The 19,450-nt window shown below is 49.7% G+C and overlaps 1 protein-coding gene across 3 annotated transcripts; it reads left to right on the forward strand.

The window, feature by feature from the left end:
* The first annotated feature begins 713 nt into the window (after window positions 1-713).
* On the forward strand, window positions 714-18,978 carry SCN3B (sodium voltage-gated channel beta subunit 3). 3 transcript variants are annotated; one of them, XM_048827193.2, is made up of 8 exons: window positions 714-731; window positions 1,780-1,973; window positions 3,542-3,580; window positions 11,650-11,813; window positions 14,712-14,937; window positions 16,285-16,423; window positions 17,218-17,313; window positions 18,550-18,978. In XM_048827193.2, exons 2-7 carry the CDS (start codon window positions 1,919-1,921, stop codon window positions 17,279-17,281), a joined length of 687 nt encoding a protein of 228 aa, XP_048683150.1. In that variant the 5' UTR covers window positions 714-731; window positions 1,780-1,918; the 3' UTR covers window positions 17,282-17,313; window positions 18,550-18,978. The 3 variants fall into 3 exon arrangements, with proteins under 3 accessions (XP_048683150.1, XP_048683149.1, XP_048683151.1); XM_048827192.2 differs by lacking the exon at window positions 714-731 and adding an exon at window positions 1,065-1,160; XM_048827194.2 differs by lacking the exons at window positions 714-731; window positions 3,542-3,580 and having other exon boundaries at window positions 1,207-1,973.
* Window positions 18,979-19,450: the final 472 nt, after the last annotated feature.

The following is a 19,450-nucleotide window of genomic DNA, read 5'->3' on the forward strand; positions in this document are numbered from 1 at the left end:
GTTTTGGGGGGAATCCTTCTGGTTGATTATAAGATATGTCCAACCTGATTTAAACTGTTATGCCCCAATACCTGTCATATTAGATTTCAGTGACTGGAACTTACCCTTCTGCCCTTCTATTCTGGGCATGGGCAGAGGGAGGCAGGGTGGAACTTTGGGGAGGTGTGGAATTTCCCCCGCACACACATGTTGGCCTGACTGGAGCTGCCTCCCCACACAGAAGTCAAACTACGCCTATTATTCTGGGTGCAGTAGGATTCATTAAAAGGACCATGCTTCTCATCCTGCTGCCAGAGGAGCAGCTGCTCCCTATCCTGCCTCTTCCAAGAAGAAAAAACAGGGAAACTAAAAAAGAAAGAGGGAGAGGGAGCATTTAAGGAGCATCCGCTTTTCCCAGATCTGCTCAGCTGTGACCCTGGGTGCCCTTCAGAGTTGGAGGAATACGTTGTGGGTGTTGTGGCTCCCCTCCAAGAGCAGAGAGCCCAGCCTGCTGTTGGCATTAACTGCTGGGGAACAGGCTGACACATGAGAAGAGAGGATTTCCCAGTATTTCCTACTGTTACATTAATGACCTTCAAAGCCTTCCAAATGCTAGTATTAAGCTCCTCACAGGCAGAGGACGTCCTGTGTCCTGCCAGTGGATAAATATCTCATGTCTCCTCCCCCCAGCTTTATTTTGGGGCTGGGACGGGTGACGCTCCCATCTCCGGCTCTCCTTGCAAAGCTGCCATGTAAGTGCAGATGGGGAAGAATAAATGCAAAGCTAGTGATCTTTCGGCTGACCCTGGAGCACCCGGTGAAAAGCCCCAGGCAGGGGAAACATCCCAGCCGATGAAACGAATGGCACGCGAGGTGACATGCAAGCGCCAAGTTCTTGCAGCGCTGCTGGCGATGGCCAGAGATGAGACCGGAGCGCGGGCTGCAGCGCAGCACCCCCCTCCTCTCCTGCCCGGGTTACGCTCCGTGCTTCTGCTGAGCGCGGAGTGCGTGGCTTGTTCCCGGCAAAGGGTCTCGCGGCGGCGGGAGGCCGGACTGCTCTGCCGGGGCGGAGCGGGGAGGAGCCCTCGCTGCGAGCTCGGAAGCTTTGGCGTTATCATGAGTGTGGCGGGAGGCCTCTGCTTGCCTAGGCGGCTGCTGGGGCGGGAGGGAGAGCAGGGCAGGTGAGGCTGCTGCCTGCCGGCGGGGGCCGGGCTCTGTCTCTCTGGCTGGGCGAGGAAGGGAGGGGTCCGCGCCTGGCCCGCCGGAGGGGCGGGGAACATCGCGCCTCCAGCCGGCTGGTCCCAGCCTCGGGGCGCGCCCAGCCCGGCCGCCGCTGCGCCGGACCCTGCCGGATCCGGGCTCTGGGGCGGATCTGATGTGGGAGGAGCGGGGGGACCCAGCTGCCTCTCCCCCCCCCCGGGCCCTGGCTGTTGCAAGGCGTGCGCCTAGCCGGTCCCTCCGGCACTCAGCCGCGGGTGCCGTGCGCGGAGCCTCCCGCTCCGGGGAGCGCTGCTCTTAGCGACAACCGCCGGCCGGGAGCAGCGGGGGGAGGAAGGGTTGCACCCGACCCCGGCAGGGAGCAGCCTGCCCCGCGCCTCCTGAGTGGAGCTGTCCAGGATTTCGCTCGGTGCGGGGGCTGGGGGGGTAGTGATCCGGCTCCCGGGGACCTGTCCGTGGTGCTGACGCCAGCCCCTTTGGGGCTCAAGCCAGCTTCTTGCATGGATTTCTTGCCACACGAAAACGGCATCTTAAAATGACACTGAGCTCCCTGCTCGCACACCCGCCTCCCCGTGTCCCTAGCTTGATCCCGGCTGACCGATCACGGCAGACAAGCACGGATCAGCCGGCAGCCTGATCTCCTGGTGCACTGGGCACAGGCGGAGGATCCTTTCTGGAAAGAGCCTTTATCCAGCCTGAGAACCATTCCCCGCTGGGAATCATGGCTGCTCTCGCAACGGGTTTCTGTGTCTCTTCAGTCCTGTTGGTTATATGGGGTAGGTGCCTCCGTTCTTTTGTGGGGTTGGATCGGGTTCCTCCAAGCAACGCTGAGCTTGGCTGTTTCTCTAAAGACATGCTTCTCCCAGAGAGCCTCCTCGAATGCGGGCTCAAATAAAATCCAGCCTTAATAGCGGCTTTAAGTTTGGTTGACAGAGAGAAGGAAATGGCATTGATATTAAGTTAATTGCATCAATTAGGGTATTATTAAGTGGCCTTATACAGAAACCGTGTTTTTCTATCGTGATTGTGTGCGCTTTACTTATTCTTCTTTACTCTTGTTTTAATATACTATATATGTTGATGTAACATTCAATTGTTCCTGAGGGCTGAAAGCATGTAAACGGAAAGCATGCAGCCCATATGGATTGATGTGTGGTTCATGTAAATCAAAGAGAATTTTTGTTGCAATTATTTCAATTTACTTATGAAATCAGAGAATTTTTATTGCAGTTATTTCAATTTATTTATGAAAGCTAGCGGGTTGTTTGTTGCTGCTTTTACCATACTGTTTTTTCTGTATTTTTTGGAAATGTCTCATTGGTGCCAAGAAACGTCCAACATGTTCTTTGGATTTTCCCATGAGTGCTTATGCCAATGGTGCTGTCAACAGTCTGAATGGGAAACTACCAGAGGGAACCTAGTCATGCTAGTCCCAATATTTACCCCAGAGCAACACAGTACTGAAATCCTGGCTTAATGAAGCTATATCTATATTATCGGGGCACACATATGGCTGCAACAGATCACTCTTCAACCCCCCGCTTTTAGCAGGCAGAAAGGTTTGACCCTTGCAGTCATTTCTAACCCTAAGATTCAATGAAAGGGGATTTGAACCAATAGCTCTTCACAGCCCACCTAAGAAGCTAGCCTAGAGAGGGAGTCTCACCCATTATCTGGCTGAAATAATATTTAATTAAAGTGGTATGGCTTCAAGAGGCAACCCAGAGGGTGCCCCCATCACTGTAGCCCAGGACCCCATGATTAGGGCACTCACCCAGGCGGTAGGTGAGCCCTTTACAAATCCCTTCTCCCCATCAGTCAGAGGGGGAAATTAAGAACATAAGAACGGCCATACTGGATCAGACCGATGATGCATCTAGCCCAGTATCCTGTCTTCTAACATTTGGCCAATGCCAGATGATTCCAAGGCAATGAATACAAGAGGGCAATTATCAAACGATCCGTCCTCTGTTGGTCACTCCCAGCATCTGGCAAGAGCTTAAGGATGTCCAGAGCACAGGGCTGCATCTCTGACCATGTTGGCTAATAGCCATTGATGGGCCCATTCACCACGAACTTTCTAATTCATTTTTTGAACCCACTTATAGTTTTGGCCTACCCCACATCAACTGGCAACCACTTCCACAGGCTGACTGTGCATTGCATGAAGAAGTATTGTGTTTGGTTTGTTTTAAACCTGTTGCCTACTAAAAATTTCAGTGGGTGATGCCTGGTCCTTGCATGGTTTGAAGGGGCAAATAACATATCCTTATTCACTTTCTCCACTGCATTCGTGATTGTACAGACCTCTATCATAGCCTAACTTAACTGTCTCTTTTCCAAGCTGAACCTGAAGCAGGGCCCCTCTCCCTCCACATCACAGGTGAGGCCCCTGACCACAAGGTTAAAAGTTACACAGGAGACCTCTGCCGCCTTCCCCCTGGGTGGTTTTGTGGGGCATTTGGCAGGTCCCTAATCATCTCACATTAAATGGGTTAGGCACCTAAGTCACCTGAGGGGTTCCTGGCCATGGTTGGCAAGCAGAGATCAGTACCTTGGAGGGGAAGACTATGGGTCAATTTCCATCTCCCCACCTGCTGAGCAGGGAGTTGAATAGAGCTCTGCATTCGCTCAAGCATGAGCTCCAATACTGAAGTAAAGGACGGCCTGAGGAGGCTTGCTCTTTATAGCTTGTCGGAGCTGTGCCACTTTCATGAAGTAGTAACTGGCCAGCCTTGTGCTGTGAATCCCTCTGCAGTCCAGTGGTTTGGGTACTTACCCAGTGTGTGGGTGATGCTAGTTCAACTCCTCCCCCAGCTTGCTGAGGAGGGACTTAAACAGCACTTTGAACATGAATATCCAGCTGCTGGATTCATAGGTGTTCTGTGGGTTGCCTCACTTTTTTTCTACTGAAGCTGTTCCACTTACATTCGATGTTTATGGGGCCACAAATCCACCAAGCTGCCCGTGTAATCTAGTGGTTGAGGTGTGTGCTCAGCATGGGGGTTCAAAGCTCCTTTTTTCTTGCTGAGAAGGGATGTGAACCTTGATCTCCTGCCTCTCAGGTGAATGGCCTAAGTGCTGGGCTAGGAGGTTTTCCCATGTGGGGGCTCTCTCAATCTTTTCTGTTGAAGGAGGGTCACGTTCGGTTACATATTCACTGGGGCAAATGCAGAGCAAGTAGGTTTGGGTAGTCCAGTGGTTGGAGGGTATGCCCAGCATGTGGGAGGTTGGTGGTTCCTATCTCATTTCTTCTTGAAGAGAAGTCAGTTGAGCACTTACTTATCTTTCAACCTAAGTGCCTGGCTAGGAGGTCGTGGGATGTGGGCTCTCCCTCTGTCTTTTCTGTTGTAGGTGGGCCCCTTTCAGTAACTATTCCATGAGAATTGGGGCAGTGCCTGTCTATGACTCCCTTGGTGGTCCTGTGGGTTGGCTGCTTGCCCCCAAGTCAGTGAGCTGCTGGTTCAGACTCCCTTTCTGTTTGTTGAGAAGGGTTGGGACCTTGATCTCTTGCCTCGCAAGTGTTCCACTTTAACTGTATATTAACTGGGGCAAAGGTGGCTTTCAAATCCCTCTTTGGTATGGGGGTTAGGAGGCTCACTTGGATCACGGGTGACCCTGGTTCAAATCCCCGCTGTGTTGGTTGAGAAGGGGTGGGTGTCTCAATCTCTTACTGCTCAAGCCTTCCACTTTAATTATATATTAACTGGGGCACAGTTAGCTTTCAAGTCCCGCTATGGTATGGGGGTTAGGGTGCTCACTTGGATTGTGGGTGACCCTGGTTCAAATCCCCACTGTGTTGGTTGAGAAGGGGTGGGTGTCTCAATCTCTTACTGCTCAAGCGTTCCACTTTAACTATATATTAACCAGAGCAACATAAGCTCTCAAGTCCCTCTATGGTACGGGGGTTAGGGTGCTCACTTGGATTGTGGGTGACCCTGGTTCAAATCCCTGCTGTGTTGGTTGAGAAGGGGTGAGTGACTTAATCTCTTACTGCTCCAGCCTTACACTTTAACTATATATTAACCGGAGCAACGTAAGCTCTCAAGTCCCTCTATGGTACGAGGGTTAGGGTGCTCACTTGGATTGTGGGTGACCCTGGTTCAAATCCCTGCTGTGTTGGTTGAGAAGGGGTGAGTGACTTAATCTCTTACTGCTCCAGCCTTACACTTTAACTATATATTAACCGGAGCAAGGTAAGCTCTCAAGTCCCTCTATGGTACGGGGGTTAGGGCATTCGCTTGGATTGTGGATGACCCTGGTTCGCATCCCCGCTCGGTGGGACAGGAGGGCCTCTGGTGGGTGAGAGGAGGCCCCTCCTAGCTGAGCAAGAGGCCTGGCACAGGGCCTCTTACTTTTTTAATTAAAGAGGCAATGCTGCTCTACAGTAAAACCCCCCTCTCACTCTTGTCCACCCTGATCAGGATACACGCCCAGGTTGTGGCAGACCCCAGGGCACTCCCCTGCTCTTTTGAGGGGTGTGAACTGGGGGCCGCCACCTCCTGGGGAGAGTCGCTGGCGAGCGATCCCTGTCCGAATCCCCTCTCCGTCCCAAGAAGACAACGGCCTCTTGAGAAAGAGAGGGGCTTCGGACAAGGATGGCCCACCCAAAGGACGGTCGCCTAGGAGGCAGGAAATCCCTGTGCAAATCCCTGCTGAACAGGCAGCTGGGGGATTTGAACCAGGATCTCCCACAACCCAGGCGAGTATCCTAACCACTGGACTAGAGAGTGAGGGTAGTTGTGAGACTGGCCCAAAGCATATTTAACTAAAGTGGAACAGCTTCAACAGGCAAGAATGAGGCGGGCAACCCCCTCGCTAATAGAGAAAGGTCAGGGGACACACACACACACACCCACGATTCGAGCCCACCATCTCCAGCACCCCAGGCACAGAGCACAACCGCCAGCCCACAGCGGGTGCTGTGTCAGGAGGAGGGCCACGTACCATTTAATTAAAGCGGAACAGCTTTGAAAGGCAAGAAGGGAGGCAACCCCCAACGCTACCCGAGAAAAATGGCAGCACACACACACCATGGGAGATTCGAACCCAGAGCTCCCCCCACCCCAGGCACAGAGGCTAACCATCAGCCTACGGAGGGAACTAGGGTAGCCTGAGGCCCGACAACCATTTAATTAAAGTGGAACGGCTTCCACAGGCAAGAGGGAGGCAGCCCCCAATGCAGAACCCAAAAAGCACCCACCAGGCCCCCAGTAGAGACGCATCTCAAGCCCTTCTTAGCATCCGTGCAGGGAGGGGGCAGGGGAATCGAACACACGGCACCCACATCCCACACGCACAGCCCAACCACCAGACCAGGGAAGGAAGGATAGCTCTGGCTTTGCCCAAACAATAGATAATTAATGTGGAAAACCTTCTGCGGGCAAAAAGCAAGGGACCTGCCCATCCCAGAACTGCTGGGGAGATCTTTTCAGAGGTCCTTGCAACAGGCAAAGAGAGGATTTGAACTCTCAGCAGCCACAAGCCAAACCAATAGCCTAATCACTAGACTACACAGGAAGGTCCTGGGATGGCTGACCCAAATAATAGTTCATTAAAGTTGAACAGCTTCACGAGCAAGAGGAAGGGCGCACGCAACCCCCCATCGCTAGAGCCGCGGAACCACAGAGCGTAGGCGGGCTCCAGGAGAGCCCTCTTCAAACCCCCGCAACCTTCCCAGCAGGGAGAAGGGGGATTTGAACGAGCCAGCCTCACAGTCCCTCTGTGAAGCCTAACCACGGGATCAGAGAGGGAGCCACAGCCTTTAACTGCTCCCAGCCGCCTGTCATTAAAGTGTAACAGCTTCAACTGAGGGTGCTCCCCTCGCTGTAGCCCAGGACCCAATGATTAGGGCACTCACCCAGGCGGTAGGCGAGTCCTTGGCAAATCCCTTGTGCTCATCAGGCAGAGGGGCGAGTTAAGAACGTGAATGGGCAGACTGCATCAGACCGATGGCCCAGCTAGCCCACAGTCCTGTCTTCCCACAGCGGCCAGCGCCGGCTGCTTCAAAGACAATGAACAGAAAAGGCCAATTATCAAGTGATCCATCCCATCGGCCCCCCTCCCAGCAGCTGGCCGTCAGCAGGCGAAGGACGCCCGGAGCACGGGGCTGCGTCCCTGATCATCTTGGCTAATAGCAACGGATGGACCCATTCGCCACACACTTTCTCAGTCTTTTTTCGAACCCACTTACAGTTTTGGCCCACCCCACCTCCACTGGCAACCACTTCCACAGGCTGAGCGTGCGTTGCGGGGCCAAGTACTGCCTTTGGTTTGGGTTAAAGCTGCTGCCTGCTCATTTCAGCGAGTGACCCCCTGGTTCTTGCGTTGCGTGAAGAACACGTCCCGATTCCCCTTCTCCACCCCAGTCGTGACTGGCTAGCCCTCTGTCAGATCCAACCTTAACTGTCCCTTTTTTCCCAGCTGAACCTGAAGCAGCCCCCAAGCCCCATCATGGACAAGGCCCCCTAACCACGAGGTTAAAAGTTACAATGGCGGGTGGGGGCGGCCTCTGCCTCCTTCCCTCTGGGCTGTTTTGTGGAGCGTTCAGCCAGTCCCTAACCAGCTTACGCTAAATGGGTTAGGCACCTAAGTCACCTGAGGGGTTCCTGGCCATGGCTGGCAAGCAGAGGTTGGGAGGGGAAGACGCTGGGTCAATTTCCTTCTCCCCGCCTGATGAGCACGGATTTGAATAGAGCTCTGCATTCTCTCAAGCATGAGCCCCAATACTGAAGTAAAGGACGGCCTGAGGAGGCTTGCTCGTTGTAGCTTGTTGGGGCTGTGCCACTTTCATTAAGTAGTAACTGGCCAGCCTTGTGACATGAATCCCTCTGTAGTCGAGTGGTTTGGGTACTTACCCAGTGTGTGGGTGATGCTGGTTCAACTCCTCCCCCAGCTTGCTAAGGAAGGACTTAAACAGCCATCTCCCTGTTCTCAAATATCCAGCTTCTGGACTAAGAGGGATTCTCCTGGGGCGCTTGGGCCCCTGTGGCTTTTAGTCTGCTGAAGCTTTTCCACTTACATGACATATTCATGGGGCCACTAGCCCATCCAGCAGCCCCCTGTAGTCTGGTGGTTGTGGTGTGTGCCCAACATGTGGGAGGTGGGGGTTCAAAGCCCCTTTCTTCTTGCTGAGCAGGGATTTGAACCTTGATCGCTTGCATCTCAGGTGAATGGCCTAAGTGCTGGGCTCGGAGGTTTTCCTTTGTGGGGGCTCTCTCAGTCTTTTCTGTTGAAGAAGGGTCACGTTCAGTTACATATTCACTGGGGCAAATACAGAGCAAGTAGTTCTGGGTAGTCCAGTGGTTGGAGGGTATGCCCAGCATGTGGGAGGTTGGTGGTTCCTATCTCATTTCTTCTTGAAGAGAAGTCAGTTGAGCACTTACTTATCTTTCAACCTAAGTGCCTGGCTAGGAGGTCATGGGATGTGGGCTCTCCCTCTGTCTTTTCTGTTGCAGGTGGGCCCCTTTCAGTAACTATTACATGAGAATTGGGCCAGTGCCACTCTGTGACTCCCTTGGTGGTCCTGTGGGTTGGCTGCTTGCCCCCAAGCCAGTGAGCTGCTGGTTCAAACCCCCTTTCTGTTTGTTGAGAAGGGTTGGGACCTTGATCTCTTGCCTCGCAAGTGTTCCACTTTAACTGTATATTAACTGGGGCAAAGGTGGCTTTCAAATCCCTCTTTGGTACGGGGGTTAGGGTGCTCACTTGGATTGTGGGTGACCCTGGTTCAAATCCCTGCTGTGTTGGTTGAGAAGGGGTGAGTGACTTAATCTCTTACTGCTCCAGCCTTACACTTTAACTATATATTAACCGGAGCAACGTAAGCTTTCAAGTCACTCTATGGTACGGGGGTTAGGGTGCTCACTTGGATTGTGGGTGACCCTGGTTCAAATCCCTGCTGTGTTGGTTGAAAAGGGGTGAGTGACTTAATCTCTTACTGCTCCAGCCTTACACTTTAACTATATATTAACCGGAGCAAGGTAAGCTCTCAAGTCCCTCTATGGTACGGGGGTTAGGGCATTCGCTTGGATTGTGGATGACCCTGGTTCGCATCCCCGCTCGGTGGGACAGGAGGGCCTCTGGTGGGTGAGAGGAGGCCCCTCCTAGCTGAGCAAGAGGCCTGGCACAGGGCCTCTTACTTTTTTAATTAAAGAGGCAATGCTGCTCTACAGTAAAACCCCCCTCTCACTCTTGTCCACCCTGATCAGGATACACGCCCAGGTTGTGGCAGACCCCAGGGCACTCCCCTGCTCTTTTGAGGGGTGTGAACTGGGGGCCGCCACCTCCTGGGGAGAGTCGCTGGCAAGCGATCCCTGTCCGAATCCCCTCTCCGTCCCAAGAAGACAACGGCCTCTTGAGAAAGAGAGGGGCTTCGGACAAGGATGGCCCACCCAAAGGACGGTCGCCTAGGAGGCGGGAAATCCCTGTGCAAATCCCTGCTGAACAGGCAGCTGGGGGATTTGAACCAGGATCTCCCACAACCCAGGCGAGTATCCTAACCACTGGACTAGAGAGTGAGGGTAGTTGTGAGACTGGCCCAAAGCATATTTAACTAAAGTGGAACAGCTTCGCTATTACAGACAGGTCCGGGGATACACACACACACCAGGCAAGATTCAAACTCACATCTCCGGCACCCTAGGCTCATTACCTAATCACTGGACTACAGTGGAAGCCTTATCAAGCTGCTGGCCCAAATAATATTTAATGTATGTGGAACAGCTTCCACAGTCAAGAGTTATGGACCCCCCCCACCCCGCTATTCCCCAAAGACCCGGACACACCCACCAAGGCTGCATTCAACATCAATCCACAGCCCTTCTTAAGGCAGATAGACAGCAGATGTGAACCTGCCTCTTCCACAGCCCAAGGACATAACCAAATCCCTGCACTCTGGAGGGAGTGGTGTCTTTGCTTTTGCCCAAGCAATATTTAATTAATGCAGAACAACTTCAAGCTACAAGCAAAAGCAAGGACGCACCCCATCACTCTACATCAGAAACTAGGGCATGCACCTGGGTTGTTGGAGACAAGGCTCTTTGCAGTCCTCCATCACAGTGGGGAATTTAAACCCCTGGCTCTCATAATCTAGCCTAACCACAGGACTACGGGGGGAGGTGCAGGTTTTTGTCAGCCCAAATAATATTTAATTAAGGTGGATCAGCTGCAAAAGGCAAGCCCAGACCCCATGAATAGGAAAGAGGATGAAGGTGTTAGTCAGTCAGTGTCTTGATAGAATGAAGACATATATGGTCATATACAAAGCAGACACTACAGATGATATTGCCCGTGCCAGGGCAGCATGGGTTTACATTATGTCATAGCAGCATTTGATGAGTAGGCATCTGTAGTGCCTAGTTACACAGAAGAGAATTCTGTCTTGGTACAGAGGGAAATATTTTACACCTGCCAATTTTTGTGTTGACCTAATTGAACGCCTTTTTGGCTAGCATACACACCGAATCTATAGTTTACCCAGACGCCAATTCTGCCTGACTCCAAGCCTCTTATGCTGAAATAAAAATGACAACCACAATTGCTCCTAGAGGCTGGATTCAGAGGTTGTCCTAATACAGAATTCAGTAAATGCTGTAAGAGCATTTTCTACATGCTCAAGTGTTAGTGGGTGGGGGAGAATGTATTAGGTTGTTTCCTCTCTAAAGGAGCATTAATTAGTCTAAAAAAGGACTTAAAATGTGGCAAAGCAGCTGCTGCTGAGAAGAATTTGCCTGCAGAAATCACATGTTAATTATTATATACTTATATAGTTCAGCTTGGAGAAGGAAGGTTTGTACAACTTGCCAGTTTAGACTTTTATCCATTGTCAATGAGCAGTAGTAATAAATCAGAGGATTTTCCACTGAGGTTTATTATATGTGTGATACAGGAGTGCCAGAAAGCAGTGGTAGAGTGTTTGAGGGGAAATATATAAACCCTAGGCTAATTAAGGCGTGTTTCTGTATAGACTAGGGAGGGGTGCTACAGGTTAATTGGAACACCTGTTGTCAATTAAGGCCCTGTCAAGAACCTAATAAAACCCCCTGCTTCAGGTAGTCAGAGGAGAAGAAGAAGAGAGGATTAGAGCTGTGGTGTGAAGACTAGAGTACTGAAGTAAGGGAGATTCCCCCCATCTAAGGAGTGAGGGTATCCCCATTTAAAGGGGATGAGGGTAAGAAACCTCCTGGGGTGAGGAGCAGACTCCTCCCCTGCTTTTCTTCTCTATCACCTTTCCAGGCCACTAGAAGGGCTCTTGGCACCCAAGAGCAGGGACAAGGGATGGTATCTTAGTCCACCCCCCTACCCCACAAGAAAAGTGCAAGACCCACCTTATGAACATTGTCTGTCTTGGCACAGTCTATAATAAGAGACCTGAATAACTGATCATTTGTTTTTTCTCTGTGTCTCTCTGGATGTTTCTCTCCACTTGCTGCTATTCTGTCCCCATGGTCTCAGTTGGTGTCTGTTCTCCAGTCTGTGTGGAAGTCCCATCAGAGACAGAGGCTGTCCAAGGAACTCACATGAAGCTGCTCTGTATCTCCTGCATGAAAAGAGAAGAAGTTTCTGCAAGCACTGTGGTGGAATGGTTCTACAAGACTGAAGGGGGGAAAGATGAGCTGGTATGTATATTTGCTAACCTAACTCATGCTACCATAGCCCCTAGTGTTGGGGAAAAACCCCAGGGATGGTATGGGGGGAGGGAGGTAAAAAGCCCTGGGAGAACGTGAACTTTGTTTCTGTAGTATGTTTTCAGTGAAGGTCACACAAGGAAACTAAGAAAAGCAAGTGTAATTTGGGTTATATCTATGTGTCACATCTGAAGGTTGATTTGAGGAAGACTGAAATGTCCAGAGGCCACTCACACAATAAAGATGACAATGCTCCTTAAGTTATTTAACTTCACCCTTGCCCTACAGTGGTTTCATTTATATGGCACTTCTCACCCAGAGATCAAAGCACTTGACACACATTCTTGTAACTATCTCCCCCTAACAACTCAATGTATGGATCAGTGGTGATTATTTGTCCTGCAGCAGCACTCAGAAGGCCCAGCTGTGTTCAAGACACCATGTTGTGCAAGGTGCTGTACATGCACCTAGTAAGACACAGGCCCTTTCCCAAAGAATTTACAGCCTAAATAGATAAGGCAGCTGAAGGGTGAGGGGAAAACAGGCACCCAAATGTGAACTGACTTGCCCAAAGTTATAGAGTTGGTCAGTGGCAGAGTGCCACATTGTGCATTTTGCCTAATTTTGTTTTGCTTTACCCTAATTACAGGAGAAGGCAGCAGCCATGTTTCGCCCAGGACCCAGATCCTACACTAGGAAAGCCTAGACAGGCTGCTGACTGAGACTGCCAGAGCAGCAGCCACAATACAGTAACTTGTCTTTGCTCAAACGTCACCATTTGACTTCAGGGTAGCGCTGCACACTGCCAAACAGGGGCGGGGCATGCATGGTTGGATAGGAGGATGGACTGCCACAACTTGTTGTTCTACGATGTGCCAGTTAGCTGGCTGAACCGTCTCAATATAAATTTTGAGACTTATGAAAGCCATGTCAGAACCAGGAATAGAACCTGAGTCCTAATTCCTGATCTCAGAATTTAACCCAGAGATCTCGCCTTCATGCCAAACGATGCTTCTCTATAAGCAAACCTTGTCCCATTGAAGTCCATGGAATTATAGCCATTTTATTCATTGAGATCAGGCTTTAGCGCTACATAGCTCTGTCACCTGCCCTTTTAATGATGATGGCACAGTGACATCCTTATGAAAGTTACTCCATCATTTGAGTCTAACTGTGCTTCTTGAATATCTCTGTGTGCTCCTTTGAATTCTGTCTGGGAGGATGTTGAAACTCTCCTTCTAAATAAGTTAAAATAGATGCATGTGGATATCCTGGAAAAGAAGCCACCTATTTCTTAGTCCTGAGCACTTGGAGGGCTGAAAATATGCAGCTCTTTCATATTTTCATATGTTCATATGAAGAATTAAAGTCTGGGTCATCCAGAAAACCAAGCTAGTGGCATAGCAAGTTCCAAATACGTCCCCACTTTTTTGAGCTCTGATCTGGAGGGACCTCTTTGAAAGATGAGGGGAATTCAGGATTGGCCTACCTCCTGAGTACACAAATGAGTGTGATTCAGGGTGTTTTAATGGCATAGACTGCTGTCCACTAGGGACTCAGAGGGTCACCAACCTCCTAAACCACTGCACAGAGCTTCTCACATGCTTCTAATAGGCAGTCCATATGCCTGTCCGTAGAGGATCTGAATCTGATTTGTAAACACTTGCCTCCTTTCTTGTGGGTGCAAATAGTAGCAGGTACAGTTTTGCATCCACAATTATTTGTGGGCACAAGTCAGGACAATTAGACACACAAGTACCTGCTCTATGGATACACCAAGTCCTTAAAATGACCTCAAGTGCAGAACAACTTAAGCTCATAAAGCTGAGAGTGAAGAAAGGGAGGCCCAGTTCAGAGCAGGGTGAAGATAAGGCCTCCAATGCCCATGGCTGTGTAAATAAGTCATTACATTTATCATACCACACTTTTTGTTTTCTCTTGCAACACCTCTGTTTGGACTACAATTTCCAGTGCTTATAAACACTTGTTTGTATGTAACATGGTAGCATGATTCAATGGATTAAGCACTAGCCTGGGAGATAAGGGTTCCATTCCTGCCTCTGACCTGCTTTGATCTTGGACAAGTCACTTTGCCTATTGGTGCCTCCTTTCCCTCACCTGTATAATGGACATAATTCCATATGCCCTCTTTGTATAGTGTTTTGAGATCTTCAGATGAAGAGCACTATAGAAGTATTAACACCTAATGCTTCAGGAAGAGAAACTCTAAACCATCTGATAGTTGGGATCTGTCACTAGCTAGAGGGGAATCCTAGGGTGGGGAGTAGGATGCACCCTTGACATTGGTGAGGCCTCATCTGGAGTACTGTGTCCAGTTTTGGGCCCCACACTACAAGAAGGATGTGGATAAATTGGAGAGAGTCCAGCGAAGGGCAACAAAAATGATTAGGGGTCTAGAACACATGACTTATGAGGAGAGGCTGAGGGAGCTGGGATTGTTTAGCCTGCAGAAGAGAAGAATGAGGGGGGATTTGATAGCTGCTTTCAACTACCTGAAAGGGGGTTCCAAAGAGGATGGCTCTAGACTGTTCTCAATGGTAGCAGATGACAGAACGAGGAGTAATGGTCTCAAGTTGCAGTGGGGGAGGTTTAGATTGGATATTAGGAAAAACTTTTTCACTAAGAGGGTGGTGAAACACTGGAATGCGTTACCTAGGGAGGTGGTAGAATCTCCTTCCTTAGAGGTTTTTAAGGTCAGGCTTGACAAAGCCCTGGCTGGGATGATTTAACTGGGAATAGGTCCTGCTTCGAGCAGGGGGTTGGACTAGATGACCTTCAGGGGTCCCTTCCAACCCTGATATTCTATGATTCTATGAAATGGCTGGGTGACTAATGTTTATCTCCCCCCTGGCCCCCATTTCTCTACAGATCTATGAATACAGAAAAGTACACCATGAATTTCCAAGCCGCTTCAGTGGCCGGCTACAGTGGAACGGGAGCAAAGATATGCAGGATGTGTCCATCACTGTATTAAATGTGACTTTGAATGATTCAGGGATCTACACGTGTAATGTCACCCGGGAGTTTGACTTTGAGATTCATCACCCACTCTTCACAAGCTCCAGATTGATCCATCTCACTGTGGTAGAGGAGGGTATGGAAGACTGGTGGAAATGCCTTGAACTGTTGGGTGTGACCTGCCTTGCCAAGGACCAAGTCTAGAGCAAACCAGACAGTGCTCTTTTCAGTGGTATCCCTGGTGAGGGGTGGGGAAGCTGCCAACTAATAGGTCATTTGCAGATACTTCTGTTTCCCCAGCCACGCTTTCCTACAACAGGACTGACCCAGGCTCACATATGAAACCCTGCACCTGTTGTGCTGGCTGTATTCCCCGTTGTGGAGCTCAAATGTGTCCTGAAAGGTGTAAAAACAAGCTGGGCTCCCCCAGCAGCTCCTGGGCAGGGGAACCAAAGCAGGGAGTGCAGTGGGCTTCCTGTGGTCCAGTTCAGTGCACACACCACTCCCTTGTGGCTCTCAGTTCTAGCAGGGAGAAGCAGCAGTGCAGTTGACGAACTGGTGATGGCTTCCCTCCCTCCCCCCACCGTGTGATTGCTCTCAATCTCTGTCTGTTTCTTTCCTGCTTCCAACTGTGCATTCCTCTTCTATTCTTCACGTGCCTTTTCCCCCTCAATCACTAAAATGCTGGCCACACTCTACCGCAGTAGGAGTGGTGTCACTGACTTCAGTGGGCCAGGATTTCCACCCCCTATCTGTCTTCATTGTGAATCTCTTTCCCTTCTCCCCTCCAAGTCCTGCTATTTCTTGGCCACCATTAAAAGCCTCTTGATTCTGTAATTTCTAGTGGTCGCCTCATTACTGTGCAGGACATCTAGCAATGCATCAGGGATTGGAAAAATAGAGCACCATGGAAACAAATAAGCATCCAGGATAAGATGGGCTAAAATTGGGGTGCACATGCATCCATGTGTGTGCTCTGAGGAGAACATGATTGGAATTAGTGGCAAGCTTGAGCACATGTATATTTTCACAAGCATGCAGGGTGAAACAGCTGATGGAAGTCTCCCTATATCCAAACCCTGCCCCTCTCAGACCAGGTTGAGATTCTTCCTCCACTTCCGGCAGCTGGTTTGGGGATAGGCGCAGAAGACCTCTGCGCAGGTGCTGCAGTTCAAGGTGACATGCAACTGTATTGGCAGGCTCTGTCTTCATTTAGCTACAGCTTCCTAAGCTGCTTCCGAGCTACTCATTCAAATGGCAGTGGAGACCCTGCCCCCATTTTCTGCAGCAGACTCCGAGCCTGCTGGCCATAGTTCCAATAAGAGAGGTGCTTAAGCTGACAGTCCCTGTATCTTCTGTTGCTCATTCTTGCCGGGAACTCTATCTAGGTGAAAAGAGGAGAGGGCTGGTTCTTAGAGGATGGTGCAATACAAAATTGAATTTCAAAGAGATCAGTGACTTATTTTAATTGTTTCCCCAACAGCTGGAGAAGATTTCACATCCGTCATATCTGAAATTATGATGTATATTCTCCTGGTTTTCCTCACCTTGTGGCTGCTGATAGAAATGGTCTATTGCTACAGGAAGGTTTCCAAAGCAGAGGAGACTGTCCAGGAAAATGCGTAAGTAAAAATCCTACAGACCTCCACACCTGAGCAAGCGTTTCACCTGCAGCAGAAAAACCTGAGGTGTGGGTCAGAGGGTTCACCAGGGGATTGGCCACCATTAAAAACATTTCGATCTTGTATTCATTTCTGTTGCCGCATCTTGGAATCCTTGTGAAAGAAAGGTAGCAGGATTGAGCCTCTCCTGAGAGAGGTTAGACTAGGTTAGCAAGGAACAGCGTTACAACTCAGAGTGAAGGCATGTTGGCCAAGCTGTGCATAGCTGGGGTATTGTAAGGCACCTTGTCAGAAGGGGTAGGGGAGACTTTCTCAGGACCTACCTGCACTATGCCTAGCTCATGACCATAAGCCTCACACACAGTTTTTAAAGACTGAGGCAAAAACAGTTCCAATATGACACACGTGGGGGTGGTTCCACTTTCTACACTGTACGTTTCCCTCCTCCATATGTCTGTCAGATAACCAGGCCCTTTGTGTGTGCAGTGGGAGTGGGGAGAGGATATTCCTACCACTCTATCTTGGGTCAAACTCCATACCTGCCCTTGAGGAAGGAGCACACCAAAAACTCTTTTGGAAGGGGCATTCTCTGCAGTGAGCGTCACGCTGCGCTTTACTCAGCCAAGGGCAGTTAAGGGCTAACATGTTATAGGTGCTCAGTGCCTCAAAATCAGGATGTTCAAAGGATGCCAACTCTCAACAGGTGCTACCACTGAAGCAATGCAGCTTGTGCTTGCAGCTAGCACCCACCCAGGGCTCTCTACCTGTGGTGAGCATTCTCTTTCGATCTGTAGGACTGACTACCTCGCCATTCCGTCGGAAAACAAGGAAAACTGCTCTGTGCCTGTGGAGGAGTAGCCAAGGGTAGATGGGCCATGACCTGCAATAAGGTACACAAACTTGATTCAAAACAAGGGTGTGGCCAGTGCATTGTGCACATGGCTGATTCTGCTCCCTGACTTATGGGACACCCTAAAACCACCGGGGAGAGGTGCAATAAAATGGGATGGTTATGTCATCCTGACAAAAGTCCTGGAGAAATGAGGGGTGGGAAGCTATGCATCCCAGGCTTGCTTTGTGTCCGACACTTCCACCATGGCCCTTGAAGCAGTTACCCATGTATAGCTTATGGGTGCATTAAGATTATTTTTAAAATCTTAATGGCAAAAGACACAGATTTGCCTTAGCCTTGTTCTGCCAGGAATGTCAGTATCATAGACAGTGTGCCCCGCAGTAGCTGGGCACTAATATATTTCTCCTCACACACCCTGTGAAGCAGGGCAGGGCTCCATGTTACAGATAGGGAAACTGAGGCAGAGACTCGCTCAAGCCTATAGTAAGGCAGGGAATTGGACCCCGTCTCCACTGTAGAGCTGCTTAGCAATTTTCCAGTGAAACACAGCTGAAGCTGGGCCTCTCAGGGGTGGCAAGCTCCCTGCTCTGTAGGAGCCTTGGGATCTCTGCTAAGTGAAATTGGATTCTCAGTCAGAAAGAGAGCCAAAGAGATTTACCAACATTTCCCAGCAAATTGGAGTTCCCTGAAAATTTTGTTTCAGAAACACCAAAATACAGCGTTCCTGAAAGGAAATGCAAAAATTGTCAAGAACGCCAATCTGCCAATAACCATCTCCACATTTCAGCCAGTTAATCCAGAATCCCACACTAGTGCTGAACCATTCTTCCTTTACTGCTGTCCATAGTCCAGCCCTTCACACTTTGTAGGCATTTTTCTAATGCATCCTAGGTCCCCAGGGAACTGAGGTCTGGCTCTGGTTGCTCATTGGGTGTGGTTTATGCTACCCTGACCATCTCTCCCCAATTAAAACAAAAACAAAACAGTTGCTATTTCAGAAGTGTTTTGTAAACGTTGCTCCCCCTTGCTATTTCCAAAAGATGCTGCAGTATTTCTATTTTCAGATGTAAGACTCAGAGGAAAAGTTTAGAACTCTAAGCCCCATCTCTGTGTTTGATTGCACGCACTATTGCATTTTTAACAATGCAGTTGTCTGTGCAGATTCTCAGGTGCTGTGAGCAGAAGTAACCTCTTATCATGGTACACAAGACCATGCCTCTTATAAGGAAGCCTTAATCACAAGGGGGGGGGGGGGGGATTCTGTTCCTTGCAGGAACTCTGAAGTTGGAAGGACCAAGTCACTCCAGCCAGGTTTGGGAGAACTCTACGGCACCAGAAGGAAATAAGGGAAAGTGTGAACTTTCTTCCATTTGCCTTGGACATTGCACAGCCTTGACTTTGGCTCCATGACTCCATTTGCTAAAGGATTCTCCTTTGAAGCACGCTGAGCAAAGGGGGTTGGGGTTCAGGTGGCACTGCTCCTTCCTAAGTTTTGCCCCCACTCAGCGAATGGCCTTGTAAATTCTACAATGTATTACCCTCACCATATTCCTTTGCAAAATAAGCTAATTTGGCATGTAGCACGTGGGTCTGTCATATTACCCTGACATACCTGGCCATCAGCAAGGTCATTTTAGCATTGTGATCAACCTTTTGATAAAGCCTGAACACTTTAATTATTAAAGAATAGAATCCCACTCCACCCCAATGCTTGCTCTCTCTCATTCAAATGCTTGCTCTCCATGCTGCCCTGGACTGTAGGCTGCTGTTGCAAACCTAGGACAAGGATATGGAGAAGCAGAAGGCTCATAGCAACTTAGAGCTGTGAAAAATGTACAACAGCACTCCGCATGCAGGGAATTAGTGGGCAGCAATCGACATACACAAGCTTGCTGTGCACACCCTGCTCCTGCATAATACAAATTCCATAGTGTGCTTTGACCTCCAGAACATTTAGCTCATGGTAGCAGGATTTACGCAGCCAGTTAGCAGGAGGCAAGCTAATGGTGATGTAGATTTAAGGTCCAGCTTGCTGCATGCCAAGCCTGAATAGCCATGCCCTCAGGCTGTACCACTGCTAATTTAGGATTCCCTGCTATAAACTGCAACAATTCCAAGAAGTGATGTTTGTTTAATTTGGCAACTGTTTGTCAGTTCTGTCTCTCTTAACCTTG

This window comes from Caretta caretta, chromosome 22 (genome assembly GCF_965140235.1).
Source record: "Caretta caretta isolate rCarCar2 chromosome 22, rCarCar1.hap1, whole genome shotgun sequence".
Classification (NCBI taxonomy): Eukaryota; Metazoa; Chordata; order Testudines; family Cheloniidae; genus Caretta; species Caretta caretta.